The sequence below is a fragment of the Bombina bombina genome, chromosome 1 (genome assembly GCF_027579735.1).
Source record: "Bombina bombina isolate aBomBom1 chromosome 1, aBomBom1.pri, whole genome shotgun sequence".
Lineage (NCBI taxonomy): Eukaryota > Metazoa > Chordata > Amphibia > Anura > Bombinatoridae > Bombina > Bombina bombina.
This window is the reverse complement of record NC_069499.1, coordinates 1,547,753,957-1,547,770,402: the sequence shown is the minus strand read 5'-3', so window position 1 is coordinate 1,547,770,402 and position 16,446 is coordinate 1,547,753,957. Positions and strand designations below refer to the sequence as shown.

At 43.9% G+C, this 16,446-nt stretch overlaps 1 protein-coding gene across 2 annotated transcripts in view; it reads right to left on the bottom strand.

Annotated features, from left to right (window-relative positions):
• SLC16A5 (solute carrier family 16 member 5) overlaps positions 1-16,446 on the bottom strand; it is a 168,705-nt gene that overhangs the window by 75,205 nt on the left and 77,054 nt on the right. For both annotated transcript variants that reach the window (XM_053708886.1, XM_053708887.1), the window contains exon 2: positions 8,965-9,182. In XM_053708886.1, coding sequence (XP_053564861.1) covers positions 8,965-9,151 — 187 coding nt within the window. In that variant the 5' untranslated portion in view covers positions 9,152-9,182. The remainder of the gene's footprint in view (positions 1-8,964; positions 9,183-16,446) is intronic.

Sequence of the window (16,446 nt, the reverse complement as noted above, 5' to 3'; positions counted from 1 at the left end):
CTGAGAGATGCACTGCCCATAGAGAGAGGGGTGTGTTACACTGAGAGATGCACTGCCCATAGAGAGAGGGGTGTGTTACACTGAGAGATGCACTGCCCATATAGAGAGGGGTGTGCTACACTGAGAGATGCACTGCCCATAGAGAGAGGGGTGTGCTACACTGAGCGATACACTGCTCATAGAGAGAGGGGTGTGTTACACTGAGAGATACACTGCCCATAGAGAGAGGGGTATGTTACACTGAGAGATGCACTGCCCATAGAGAGAGGGGTGTGTTACACTGAGAGATGCACTGCCCATAGAGAGAGGGGTGTGTTACACTGAGAGATGCACTGCTCATAGAGAGAGGGGTGTGTTACAATGAGAGATGCACTGCCCATAGAGAGAGGGGTGTGCTACACTGAGCGATGCACTGCCCATAGAGAGAGCGGTGTGTTACACTGAGAGATGCACTGCCCATATAGAGAGGGGTGTGTTACAATGAGAGATGCACTGCCCATAGAGAGAGGGGTGTGTTACACTGAGAGATGCACTGCCCATATAGAGAGGGGTGTGTTACACTGAGAGATGCACTGCCCATAGAGAGAGGGGTGTGTTACAATGAGAGATGCACTGCCCATAGAGAGAGGGGTGTGCTACACTGAGCGATGCACTGCCCATAGAGAGAGGGGTGTGTTACTCTGAGAGATGCACTGCCCATATAGAGAGGGGTGTGCTACACTGAGCGATGCACTGCCCATATAGAGAGCGGTGTGTTACACTGAGAGATGCACTGTCCATAGAGAGAGGGGTGTGTTACACTGAGAGATGCACTGCCCATAGAGAGAGGGGTGTGTTACACTGAGAGATGCACTGCCCAAAGAGAGAGGGGTGTGCTACACTGAGCGATGCACTGCCCATAGAGAGAGGGGTGTGTTACACTGAGAGATACACTGCCCATAGAGAGAGGGGTGTGTTACACTGAGAGATGCACTGCCCATAGAGAGAGGGGTATGTTACACTGAGAGATGCACTGCCCATAGAGAGAGGGGGTGTGTTACACTGAGAGATGCACTGCCAATAGAGAGAGGGGGTGTGTTACACTGAGAGATGCACTGCCCATAGAGAGAGGGGTGTGTTACACTGAGAGATGCACTGCCCATAGAGAGAGGGGTGTGTTACAGTGAGAGATGCACTGCCCATAGAGAGAGGGTGTGTGTTACACTGAGAGATGCACTGCCAATAGAGAGAGGGGTGTGTTACACTGAGAGATGCACTGTCAATAGAGAGAGGGGTGTGTTACACTGAGAGATGCACTGCCCATAGAGAGAGGGGGTATGTTACACTGAGAGATGCACTGCCCATAGAGAGAGGGGTGTGTTACACTGAGAGATGCACTGCCCATAGAGAGAGGGGGTGTGTTACACTGAGAGATGCACTGCCCATAGAGAGAGGGGTATGTTACACTGAGAGATGCACTGCTCATATAGAGAGGGGTGTGTTACACTTAGAGATGCACTGCCCATATAGAGAGAGGTGTGTTACACTGAGAGATACACTGCCCATAGAGAGAGGGGTGTGTTACACTGAGAGATGCACTGCTCATATAGAGAGGGGTGTGTTACACTTAGAGATGCACTGCCCATATAGAGAGAGGTGTGTTTCAACACTGAGAGATACACTGCCCATAGAGAGAGGGGTGTGTTACACTGAGAGATGCACTGCCCATAGAGAGGGGTGTGTTACACTGAGAGATGCACTGCCCATAGAGAGGGGTGTGTTACACTGAGAGATGCACTGCCCATGTAGAGAGGGGTGTGTTACACTGAAAGATGCACTGCCCATATAGAGAGGGGTGTTTTACACTGAGAGATGCACTGCCCATAGAGAGAGGGGTATGTTACACTGAGAGATGCACTGCCCATAGAGAGAGGGGTGTGTTACACTGAGAGATGCACTGCCAATAGAGAGAGGGGTGTGTTACACTGAGAGATGCACTGCCCATAGAGAGAGGGGTGTGTTACACTGAGAGATGCACTGCCCATAGAGAGAGGGGTGTGTTACACTGAGAGATGCACTTCCCATAGAGAGAGGGGTGTGTTACACTGAGAGATGCACTGCCAATAGAGAGAGGGGTGTGTTACACTGAGAGATGCACTGTCAATAGAGAGAGGGGTGTGTTACACTGAGAGATGCACTGCCCATAGAGAGAGGGGTATGTTACACTGAGAGATGCACTGCCCATAGAGAGAGGGGTGTGTTACACTGAGAGATGCACTGCCCCATAGAGAGAGGGGTGTGTTACACTTAGAGATGCACTGCCCATAGAGAGAGGGGTATGTTACACTGAGAGATGCACTGCTCATATAGAGAGGGGTGTGTTACACTTAGAGATGCACTGCCCATATAGAGAGAGGTGTGTTACACTGAGAGATACACTGCCCATAGAGAGAGGGGTGTGTTACACTGAGAGATGCACTGCTCATATAGAGAGGGGTGTGTTACACTTAGAGATGCACTGCCCATATAGAGAGAGGTGTGTTACACTGAGAGATACACTGCCCATAGAGAGAGGGGTGTGTTACACTGAGAGATGCACTGCCCATAGAGAGGGGTGTGTTACACTGAGAGATGCACTGCCCATAGAGAGGGGTGTGCTACACTGAGAGATGCACTGCCCATAGAGAGGGGTGTGTTACACTGAGAGATGCACTGCCCATGTAGAGAGGGGTGTGTTACACTGAGAGATGCACTGCCCATATAGAGAGGGGTGTTTTACACTGAGAGATGCACTGCCCATAGAGAGAGGGGTGTGTTACACTGAGAGATGCACTGCCCATAGAGAGAGGGGTGTGTTACACTGAGAGATGCACTGCCCATAGAGAGAGGGGTGTGCTACACTGAGAGATGCACTGCCCATAGAGAGAGGGGTGTGTTACACTGAGAGATGCACTGCCCATAGAGAGAGGGGTGTGTTACACTGAGAGATGCACTGCCCATAGAGAGAGCGGTGTGCTACACTGAGAGATGCACTGCCCATAGAGAGAGGGGTGTGTTACACTGAGAGATGCACTGCCCATAGAGAGAGGGGTGTGCTACACTGAGAGATGCACTGCCCATAGAGAGAGGGGTGTGTTACACTGAGCGATGGACTGGCCAAAGAGAGAGGGGTGTGTTACACTGAGAGATGCACTGCCCAAATAGAGAGAGGTGTGTGTTACACTGAGAGATGCACTGCCCATAGAGAGAGGGGTGTGTTACACTGAGAGATGCACTGCCCATAGAGAGAGGGGTGTGTTACAGTGAGAGATGCACTGCCCATAGAGAGAGGGGTGTGTTACACTGAGAGATGCACTGCCAATAGAGAGAGGGGTGTGTTACACTGAGAGATGCACTGTCAATAGAGGGAGGGGTGTGTTACACTGAGAGATGCACTGCCCATAGAGAGAGGGGTATGTTACACTGAGAGATGCACTGCCCATAGAGAGAGGGGTGTGTTACACTGAGAGATGCACTGCCCATAGAGAGAGGGGTGTGTTACACTTAGAGATGCACTGCCCATAGAGAGAGGGGTATGTTACACTGAGAGATGCACTGCTCATATAGAGAGGGGTGTGTTACACTTAGAGATGCACTGCCCATATAGAGAGAGGTGTGTTACACTGAGAGATACACTGCCCATAGAGAGAGGGGTGTGTTACACTGAGAGATGCACTGCTCATATAGAGAGGGGTGTGTTACACTTAGAGATGCACTGCCCATATAGAGAGAGGTGTGTTACAACACTGAGAGATACACTGCCCATAGAGAGAGGGGTGTGTTACACTGAGAGATGCACTGCCCATAGAGAGGGGTGTGTTACACTGAGAGATGCACTGCCCATAGAGAGGGGTGTGTTACACTGAGAGATACACTTCCCATAGAGAGAGGGGTGTGTTACACTGAGAGATGCACTGCCCATAGAGAGGGGTGTGTTACACTGAGAGATGCACTGCCCATAGAGAGTGGTTGTGCTACACTGAGAGATGCACTGCCCATAGAGAGGGGTGTGTTACACTGAGAGATGCACTGCCCATGTAGAGAGGGGTGTGTTACACTGAGAGATGCACTGCCCATATAGAGAGGGGTGTTTTACACTGAGAGATGCACTGCCCATAGAGAGAGGGGTGTGTTACACTGAGAGATGCACTGCCCATAGAGAGAGGGGTGTGTTACACTGAGAGATGCACTGCCCATAGAGAGAGGGGTGTGCTACACTGAGAGATGCACTGCCCATAGAGAGAGGGGTGTGTTACACTGAGAGATGCACTGCCCATAGAGAGAGGGGTGTGTTACACTGAGAGATGCACTGCCCATAGAGAGAGCGGTGTGCTACACTGAGAGATGCACTGCCCATAGAGAGAGGGGTGTGTTACACTGAGAGATGCACTGCCCATAGAGAGAGGGGTGTGCTACACTGAGAGATGCACTGCCCATAGAGAGAGGGGTGTGTTACACTGAGCGATGCACTGCCCAAAGAGAGAGGGGTGTGTTACACTGAGAGATGCACTGCCCAAATAGAGAGAGGTGTGTTACACTGAGAGATGCACTGCCCAAAGAGAGAGGGGTGTGTTAGACTGAGAGATGCACTCCCAGATGTCTTATTATTATGTCACATTTGTTAAAGGGACACTGAACCCAATTTTTTTATTTCGTGATTCAGATAGAGCATGACATTTTAAGCAACTTTCTAATTTACTCCTATTATCACATTTTCTTCATTCTCTTGGTATCTGTATTTGAAATGCAAGAATGTAAGTTTAGATGCCGGCCCATTTTTGGTGAACAACCTGGGTTGTCCTTGCTGATTGGTGGATAAATTCATCCAGCAATAAAAAAGTGCTGTCCAGAGTGCTGAACCAAAAAAAAAAAAAAAAAAAAAAAAAAAAAAAAAAAAAAAAAAAAGCTTAGATGCCTTCTTTTTCAAATAAAGATAGCAAAAGAACGAAGGAAAATTGATAATAGGAGTAAATTAGAAAGTTGCTTAAAATTGCATGCTCTATCTGAATCACGAAATTAAAAATTTGTGTTCAATGTCCCTTTAATTTTCTTTTCTGCACTGCCCATAGAGAGAGGGGTGTGTTACAGTGAGAGATGCACTGCCCATAGAGAGAGGGGTGTGTTACACTGAGAGATGCACTGCCAATAGAGAGAGGGGTGTGTTACACTGAGAGATGCACTGTCAATAGAGAGAGGGGTGTGTTACACTGAGAGATGCACTGCCCATAGAGAGAGGGGTATGTTACACTGAGAGATGCACTGCCCATAGAGAGAGGGGTGTGTTACACTGAGAGATGCACTGCCCATAGAGAGAGGGGTGTGTTACACTTAGAGATGCACTGCCCATAGAGAGAGGGGTATGTTACACTGAGAGATGCACTGCTCATATAGAGAGGGGTGTGTTACACTTAGAGATGCACTGCCCATATAGAGAGAGGTGTGTTACACTGAGAGATACACTGCCCATAGAGAGAGGGGTGTGTTACACTGAGAGATGCACTGCTCATATAGAGAGGGGTGTGTTACACTTAGAGATGCACTGCCCATATAGAGAGAGGTGTGTTACAACACTGAGAGATACACTGCCCATAGAGAGAGGGGTGTGTTACACTGAGAGATGCACTGCCCATAGAGAGGGGTGTGTTACACTGAGAGATGCACTGCCCATAGAGAGGGGTGTGTTACACTGAGAGATGCACTGCCCATGTAGAGAGGGGTGTGTTACACTGAAAGATGCACTGCCCATATAGAGAGGGGTGTTTTACACTGAGAGATGCACTGCCCATAGAGAGAGGGGTATGTTACACTGAGAGATGCACTGCCCATAGAGAGAGGGGTGTGTTACACTGAGAGATGCACTGCCAATAGAGAGAGGGGTGTGTTACACTGAGAGATGCACTGCCCATAGAGAGAGGGGTGTGTTACACTGAGAGATGCACTGCCCATAGAGAGAGGTGTGTGTTACACTGAGAGATGCACTGCCCATAGAGAGAGGGGTGTGTTACACTGAGAGATGCACTGCCAATAGAGAGAGGGGTGTGTTACACTGAGAGATGCACTGTCAATAGAGAGAGGGGTGTGTTACACTGAGAGATGCACTGCCCATAGAGAGAGGGGTATGTTACACTGAGAGATGCACTGCCCATAGAGAGAGGGGTGTGTTACACTGAGAGATGCACTGCCCCATAGAGAGAGGGGTGTGTTACACTTAGAGATGCACTGCCCATAGAGAGAGGGGTGTGTTACACTGAGAGATGCACTGCTCATATAGAGAGGGGTGTGTTACACTTAGAGATGCACTGCCCATATAGAGAGAGGTGTGTTACACTGAGAGATACACTGCCCATAGAGAGAGGGGTGTGTTACACTGAGAGATGCACTGCTCATATAGAGAGGGGTGTGTTACACTTAGAGATGCACTGCCCATATAGAGAGAGGTGTGTTACACTGAGAGATACACTGCCCATAGAGAGAGGGGTGTGTTACACTGAGAGATGCACTGCCCATAGAGAGGGGTGTGTTACACTGAGAGATGCACTGCCCATAGAGAGGGGTGTGCTACACTGAGAGATGCACTGCCCATAGAGAGGGGTGTGTTACACTGAGAGATGCACTGCCCATGTAGAGAGGGGTGTGTTACACTGAGAGATGCACTGCCCATATAGAGAGGGGTGTTTTACACTGAGAGATGCACTTCCCATAGAGAGAGGGGTGTGTTACACTGAGAGATGCACTGCCCATAGAGAGAGGGGTGTGTTACACTGAGAGATGCACTGCCCATAGAGAGAGGGGTGTGCTACACTGAGAGATGCACTGCCCATAGAGAGAGGGGTGTGTTACACTGAGAGATGCACTGCCCATAGAGAGAGGGGTGTGTTACACTGAGAGATGCACTGCCCATAGAGAGAGCGGTGTGCTACACTGAGAGATGCACTGCCCATAGAGAGAGGGGTGTGTTACACTGAGAGATGCACTGCCCATAGAGAGAGGGGTGTGCTACACTGAGAGATGCACTGCCCATAGAGAGAGGGGTGTGTTACACTGAGCGATGCACTGCCCAAAGAGAGAGGGGTGTGTTACACTGAGAGATGCACTGCCCAAATAGAGAGAGGTGTGTTACACTGAGAGATGCACTGCCCAAAGAGAGAGGGGTGTGTTAGACTGAGAGATGCACTCCCAGATGTCTTATTATTATGTCACATTTGTTAAAGGAACACTGAACCCAATTTTTTTATTTCGTGATTCAGATAGAGCATGACATTTTAAGCAACTTTCTAATTTACTCCTATTATCACATTTTCTTCATTCTCTTGGTATCTGTATTTGAAATGCAAGAATGTAAGTTTAGATGCCGGCCCATTTTTGGTGAACAACCTGGGTTGTCCTTGCTGATTGGTGGATAAATTCATCCAGCAATAAAAAAGTGCTGTCCAGAGTTCTGAACCAAAAAAAAAAAAAAAAAAAAAAAAAAAAAGCTTAGATGCCTTCTTTTTCAAATAAAGATAGCAAAAGAACGAAGGAAAATTGATAATAGGAGTAAATTAGAAAGTTGCTTAAAATTGCATGCTCTATCTGAATCACGAAATTAAAAATTTGTGTTCAATGTCCCTTTAATTTTCTTTTCTTTTTTTATTACTTATTCTGTTTAATTTGGATCTCCATTTATTTAGGTAGCACATTTTCAAATGAAGTTGCACATCTTTCTAAACAGATTCATGCATCTTGAGCCTTTCTTATTCCCCTTTATGTGCAATTCCTAAACTGCACAATTGATCATCAATACATAGTGGCCTATTTAACAATGGTCTGTCGGACCTGATCCGATAGTGCGGATCAGGTCCGACAGACCTCGCTGGATGCGGAGAGCAATACGCTCTCCGTATTCAGCAGTGCACCAGCAGCTCTTGTGAGCTGCTGCTGCTGCAACGCCGCCCCCTGCAGATTCGCAGCCAATCGGCCACCAGCAGGGGGTTGTCACTCAACCCGATCGTACTCGATCGGGTTGATTTGTGGCGATGTCTGTCCACCTGCTCAGAGCAGACGGATAGGGTTATGCAGAACGCTGCTTCATAACCGGTGTTTCTGGCGAGCCTGCAGGCTCGCCAGAAACACGGGCCCTCAACCTCCATCTGGAGCTTGCTAAATGGGCCCCATAAGCTTCAGTAGTCTTGAAGAAAAAAAATGGAGAAAACTACATTTACCAGCATGTAATGGTATGTGTTGTCCAATCAAATCTCTAGCCTTTCACTATCCAATAAAGGTAAATGCCTGCCAAATGATCTGTGTGCTGTCAATGCTGCTCTCACCATGTGTCAGCAGAAAAATATTTTGGAGACACAAACACATAGGTTTGACATTTCATGTGTTCTCATTTTACTTGTCTAATTATAAGTTGCAAAATATTCAAAAATAACAAGGTTGACAATATTTATTGAACGTCATTGCTCAAAAATAATAAGCAGGTTGACAATATTTATTGAACGTCATTGCTCAAAAATAATAAGCAGGTTGACAATGTTTATTTAACGTCATTGCTCAATGATAAAGTCTTGTTAAAGGACCACTCAATGCAGTAGATATGAATAAATAACACGTGCATAATAAAAAGATAATGATTTAAAACCTACTCTGAATTTCAAATAAGCAGTAGATTTTTTTCTGATGTTTTCTCCCATATTCGGAACCCCTGTATCATGTGACATACATTAGCCAATCACAGACTTGTATACGTATACCCTGTGAGCGTGTGCACATGCTCAGTAGGATCTTGTTCCCCAGAAAGTGTGCACATAAAAAGACTCTGCAAAATTTTATAATAAAAGTAAATTGGAAAGTGTCTTAAAACTGCATACTTGAGTGTCCCTTTAAGAAGAGAAGAGGTTAAGACTGGAACCTTGTTTTTTTGTTTAGTTTTAGCCAATCAGAAAGAAAGAGAAAGATACTGACCTCCCGCATGTAGAACAGCCATGACAATAGAAGGGAACCAGGACACCTCTGTGTTTGAGGCTTGAAATGAGGTTTGTAGATCAGTGTAAAAGACACCAATGCTGGAGGGGAACCCGAGAGTGAGTCCATGTATCAGCATAACTGCAGTGAGTACCCCCCATGCCCAGGGACCGTCCGGTGTCTCCATCTTGCACCTCCAGCAAACACTGATTAATGAACTATATGTGAAAAAAACATAATTTATGTAAGAACTTACCTGATAAATTCATTTCTTTCATATTAACAAGAGTCCATGAGCTAGTGACGTATGGGATATACATTCCCACCAGGAGGGGCAAAGTTTCCCAAACCCCAAAATGCCCATAAATACACCCCTCACCACACCCACAAATCAGTTTAACGAATAGCCAAGAAGTGGGGTGATAAGAAAAAAAGTGCGAAGCATATAAAATAAGGAATTGGAATAATTGTGCTTTATACAAAAAAATCATAACCACCACAAAAAAGGGTGGGCCTCATGGACTCTTGTTAATATGAAAGAAATGAATTTATCAGGTAAGTTCTTACATAAATTATGTTTTCTTTCATGTAATTAACAAGAGTCCATGAGCTAGTGACGTATGGGATAATGACTACCCAAGATGTGGATCTTTCCACACAAGAGTCACTAGAGAGGGAGGGATAAAATAAAGACAGCCAATTCCTGCTGAAAATAATCCACACCCAAAATAAAGTTTAACAAAAAACATAAGCAGAAGATTCAAACTGAAACCGCTGCCTGAAGAACTTTTCTACCAAAAACTGCTTCAGAAGAAGAAAAAACATCAAAATGGTAGAATTTAGTAAAAGTATGCAAAGAGGACCAAGTTGCTGCTTTGCAGATCTGGTCAACCGAAGCTTCATTCCTAAACGCCCAGGAAGTAGATACTGACCTAGTAGAATGAGCTGTAATTCTTTGAGGCGGAATTTTACCCGACTCAACATAGGCAAGATGAATTAAAGATTTCAACCAAGATGCCAAAGAAATGGCAGAAGCTTTCTGGCCTTTCCTAGAACCGGAAAAGATAACAAATAGACTAGAAGTCTTACGGAAAGATTTCGTAGCTTCAACATAATATTTCAAAGCTCTAACAACATCCAAAGAATGCAATGATTTCTCCTTAGAATTCTTAGGATTAGGACATAATGAAGGAACCACAATTTCTCTACTAATGTTGTTGGAATTCACAACTTTAGGTAAAAATTCAAAAGAAGTTCGCAACACCGCCTTATCCTGATGAAAAATCAGAAAAGGAGACTCACACGAAAGAGCAGATAATTCAGAAACTCTTCTAGCAGAAGAGATGGCCAAAAGGAACAAAACTTTCCAAGAAAGTAATTTAATGTCCAATGAATGCATAGGTTCAAACGGAGGAGCTTGAAGAGCTCCCAGAACCAAATTCAAACTCCAAGGAGGAGAAATTGACTTAATGACAGGTTTTATACGAACCAAAGCTTGTACAAAACAATGAATATCAGGAAGAATAGCAATCTTTCTGTGAAAAAGAACAGAAAGAGCGGAGATTTGTCCTTTCAAAGAACTTGCGGACAAACCCTTATCTAAACCATCCTGAAGAAACTGTAAAATTCTCGGTATTCTAAAAGAATGCCAAGAAAAATGATGAGAAAGACACCAAGAAATATAAGTCTTCCAGACTCTATAATATATCTCTCGAGATACAGATTTACGAGCCTGTAACATAGTATTAATCACGGAGTCAGAGAAACCTCTATGACCAAGAATCAAGCGTTCAATCTCCATACCTTTAAATTTAAGGATTTCAGATCCGGATGGAAAAAAGGACCTTGTGACAGAAGGTCTGGTCTTAACGGAAGAGTCCATGGCTGGCAAGATGCCATCCGGACAAGATCCGCATACCAAAACCTGTGAGGCCATGCCGGAGCTATTAGCAGAACAAACGAGCATTCCCTCAGAATCTTGGAGATTACTCTTGGAAGAAGAACTAGAGGCGGAAAGATATAGGCAGGATGATACTTCCAAGGAAGTGATAATGCATCCACTGCCTCCGCCTGAGGATCCCGGGATCTGGACAGATACCTGGGAAGTTTCTTGTTTAGATGAGAGGCCATCAGATCTATCTCTGGAAGCCCCCACAATTGAACAATCTGAAGAAATACCTCTGGGTGAAGAGACCATTCGCCCGGATGCAACGTTTGGCGACTGAGATAATCCGCTTCCCAATTGTCTACACCTGGGATATGAACCGCAGAGATTAGACAGGAGCTGGATTCCGCCCAAACCAAAATTCGAGATACTTCTTTCATAGCCAGAGGACTGTGAGTCCCTCCTTGATGATTGATGTATGCCACAGTTGTGACATTGTCTGTCTGAAAACAAATGAACGATTCTCTCTTCAGAAGAGGCCAAAACTGAAGAGCTCTGAAAACTGCACGGAGTTCCAAGATATTGATCGGTAATCTCACCTCCTGAGATTCCCAAACTCCTTGTGCCGTCAGAGATCCCCACACAGCTCCCCAACCTGTGAGACTTGCATCTGTTGAAATTACAGTCCAGGTCGGAAGAACAAAAGAAGCCCCCTGAATTAAACGATGGTGATCTGTCCACCACGTTAGAGAGTGCCGAACAATCGGTTTTAAAGATATTAATTGATATATCTTCGTGTAATCCCTGCACCATTGGTTCAGCATACAGAGCTGAAGAGGTCGCATGTGAAAACGAGCAAAGGGGATCGCGTCCGATGCAGCAGTCATAAGACCTAGAATTTCCATGCATAAGGCTACCGAAGGGAATGATTGAGACTGAAGGTTTCGACAGGCTGTAATCAATTTTAGACGTCTCTTGTCTGTTAAAGACAAAGTCATGGACACTGAATCTATCTGGAAACCCAGAAAGGTTACCCTTGTTTGAGGAATCAAAGAACTTTTTGGTAAATTGATCCTCCAACCATGATCTTGAAGAAACAACACAAGTCGATTCGTATGAGACTCTGCTAAATGTAAAGACGGAGCAAGTACCAAGATATCGTCCAAATAAGGAAATACCACAATACCCTGTTCTCTGATTACAGACAGAAGGGCACCGAGAATCTTTGTGAAAATTCTTGGAGCTGTAGCAAGGCCAAACGGTAGAGCCACAAATTGGTAATGCTTGTCTAGAAAAGAGAATCTCAGGAACTGATAATGATCTGGATGAATTGGAATATGCAGATATGCATCCTGTAAATCTATTGTGGACATATAATTCCCTTGCTGAACAAAAGGCAATATAGTCCTTACAGTTACCATCTTGAACGTTGGTATCCTTACATAACGATTCAATAATTTTAGATCCAGAACTGGTCTGAAGGAATTCTCCTTCTTTGGTACAATGAAGAGATTTGAATAAAACCCCATCCCCTGTTCCGGAACTGGAACTGGCATAATTACTCCAGCCAACTCTAGATCTGAAACACAATTCAGAAATGCTTGAGCTTTCACTGGATTTACTGGGACATGGGAAAGAAAAAATCTCTTTGCAGGAGGTCTCATCTTGAAACCAATTCTGTACCCTTCTGAAACAATGTTCTGAATCCAAAGATTGTGAACAGAATTGATCCAAATTTCTTTGAAAAAACGTAACCTGCCCCCTACCAGCTGAACTGGAATGAGGGCCGTACCTTCATGTGAACTTAGAAGCAGGCTTTGCCTTTCTAGCAGGCTTGGATTTATTCCAGACTGGAGATGGTTTCCAAACTGAAACTGCTCCTGAGGACGAAGGATCAGGCTTTTGTTCTTTGTTGAAACGAAAGGAACGAAAACGATTGTTAGCCCTGTTTTTACCTTTAGACTTTTTATCCTGTGGTAAAAAAGTTCCTTTCCCACCAGTAACAGTTGAAATAATAGAATCCAACTGAGAACCAAATAATTTGTTTCCCTGGAAAGAAATGGAAAGTAGAGTTGATTTAGAAGCCATATCAGCATTCCAAGTCTTAAGCCATAAAGCTCTTCTGGCTAAGATAGCCAGAGACATAAATCTAACATCAACTCTAATAATATCAAAAATGGCATCACAGATGAAATTATTAGCATGCTGGAGAAGAATAATAATATCATGAGAATCACGATTTGTTACTTGTTGCGCTAGAGTTTCCAACCAAAAAGTTGAAGCTGCAGCAACATCAGCCAATGATATAGCAGGTCTAAGAAGATTACCTGAACATAGATAAGCTTTTCTTAGAAAAGATTCAATTTTTCTATCTAAAGGATCTTTAAACGAGGTACCATCTGACGTAGGAATGGTAGTACGTTTAGCAAGGGTAGAAATAGCCCCATCAACTTTAGGGATTTTGTCCCAAAATTCTAACCTGTCAGGCGGAACAGGATATAATTGCTTAAAACGTTTAGAAGGAGTAAATGAATTACCCAATTTATCCCATTCCTTAGCAATTACTGCAGAAATAGCATTAGGAACAGGAAAGACTTCTGGAATAACCGCAGGAGCTTTAAAAACCTTATCCAAACGTATAGAATTAGTATCAAGAGGACTAGAATCCTCTATTTCTAAAGCAATTAGTACTTCTTTAAGTAAAGAGCGAATAAATTCCATCTTAAATAAATATGAAGATTTATCAGCATCAATCTCTGAGACAGAATCCTCTGAACCAGAAGAGTCCAAAGAATCAGAATGATGGTGTTCATTTAAAAATTCATCTGTAGAGAGAGAAGATTTAAAAGACTTTTTACGTTTACTAGAAGGAGAAATAACAGACAAAGCCTTCTTTATGGATTCAGAAACAAAATCTCTTATGTTATCAGGAACATTCTGCACCTTAGATGTTGAGGGAACTGCAACAGGCAATGGTACATCACTAAAGGAAATATTATCTGCTTTAACAAGTTTGTCATGACAATTATTACAAACAACAGCTGGAGGAATAGCTACCAAAAGTTTACAGCAGATACACTTAGCTTTGGTAGATCCAGCAGGCAGTGGTTTTCCTGTAGTATCTTCTGGCTCAGATGCAACGTGAGACATCTTGCAATATGTAAGAGAAAAAACAACATATAAAGCAAAATAGATCAAATTCCTTATAAGACAGTTTCAGGAATGGGAAAAAAATGCCAAACATCAAGCTTCTAGCAACCAGAAGCAAATGAAAAATGAGACTGAAATAATGTGGAGACAAAAGCGACGCCCATATTTTTTGGCGCCAAATAAGACGCCCACATTATTTGGCGCCTAAATGCTTTTGGCGCCAAAAATGACGCCACATCCGGAACGCCGACATTTTTGGCGCAAAATAACGTCAAAAATGACGCAACTTCCGGCGACACGTATGACGCCGGAAACGGAAAAGAATTTTTGCGCCAAAAAAGTCCGCGCCAAGAATGACACAATAAAATGAAGCATTTTCAGCCCCCGCGAGCCTAACAGCCCACAGGGAAAAAAGTCAAATTTTTGAGGTAAGAAAAAATATGATAATTTAAAGCATAATCCCAAATATGAAACTGACTGTCTGGAAATAAGGAAAGTTGAACATTCTGAGTCAAGGCAAATAAATGTTTGAATACATATATTTAGAACTTTATAAATAAAGTGCCCAACCATAGCTTAGAGTGTCACAGAAAATAAGACTTACTTACCCCAGGACACTCATCTACATGTTTGTAGAAAGCCAAACCAGTACTGAAACGAGAATCAGTAGAGGAAATGGTAAATATAAGAGTATATCGTCGATCTGAAAAGGGAGGTAAGAGATGAATCTCTACGACCGATAACAGAGAACCTTATGAAATAGACCCCGTAGAAGGAGATCACTGCATTCAATAGGCAATACTCTCCTCACATCCCTCTGACATTCACTGCACGCTGAGAGGAAAACCGGGCTCCAACTTGCTGCGGAGCGCATATCAACGTAGAATCTAGCACAAACTTACTTCACCACCTCCCTTGGAGGCAAAGTTTGTAAAAACTGATTTGTGGGTGTGGTGAGGGGTGTATTTATGGGCATTTTGGGGTTTGGGAAACTTTGCCCCTCCTGGTGGGAATGTATATCCCATACGTCACTAGCTCATGGACTCTTGTTAATTACATGAAAGAAATGTATTGGTTAGATTGTACACATAAATACACACAACCTCAGCAAACAAGGATAATACACTCATGACTTATATCTAGATAATCCCTCTTATACACACAGGGACCCTGATCCCTCTTCATAAATACAGTAACTCTGATATACTAGCAAACAACTGACACACTCTCCTACACATATTCACTCTGATACAATGAAAAACCCTCATACACTGACATATACACAGATAAACTGATACATGCTTACATACAACCATTTACCTTATACACACAGACTTCCTGGTATATGTAGACATCCTGATATACATAGGCATCTTGATATACACAGACATCCTGATACATCATCATATACACAGTCACCATGATAATTACACTGATATCCTGATATATACAGACAGAGGAACTGATATACAGAGACACCCTGACACATCCTCATATACTAACATACATCATAATACATGTACAAGCACCTTGATAACACTCTTATACACAGTGATACACCCTCATACACACAGATACTCTATAATACACTTTCTCTCTCACACACACACAGACCATTATAGACCTTGATGCACACACAGACACCATGTTACACCCTCATACACACAGACACAATGTTACATCCTCATACACACAGACACAATGTTACACCCTCATACACACAGACACCATGTTACACCCTCATACACACAGACACCATAATACACCCTCATACACACAGACACAATGTTACACCCTCATACACACAGACACCATGATACACCCTCATACACACAGACACAATGTTACACCCTCATACACACAGACACCATGTTACACCCTCATACACACAGACACAATGTTACACCCTCATACACACAGACAAAATGTTACACCCTCATACACACAGACACAATGTTAAACCCTCATACACACAGACACAATGTTACACCCTCATACACACAGACACAATGTTACACCCTCATACACACAGACACCATGTTACACCCTCATACACACAGACACCATGTTACACCCTCATACACACAGACACAATGTTACACCCTCATACACACAGACACCATGATACACCCTCATACATACAGAAACAATGTTACACCCTCATACACACAGACACCATGTTACACCCTCATACACACAGACACAATGTTACACCCTCATACACACAGACAAAATGTTACACCCTCATACACACAGACACAATGTTACACCCTCATACACACAGACACCATGTTACACCCTCATACACACAGACACAATGTTACACCCTCATACACGCAGACACCATGTTACACCCTCATACACACAGACACCATGATACACCCTCATACACACAGACACAATGATACACCCTCATACACACAGAAACAATGTTACACCCTCATACA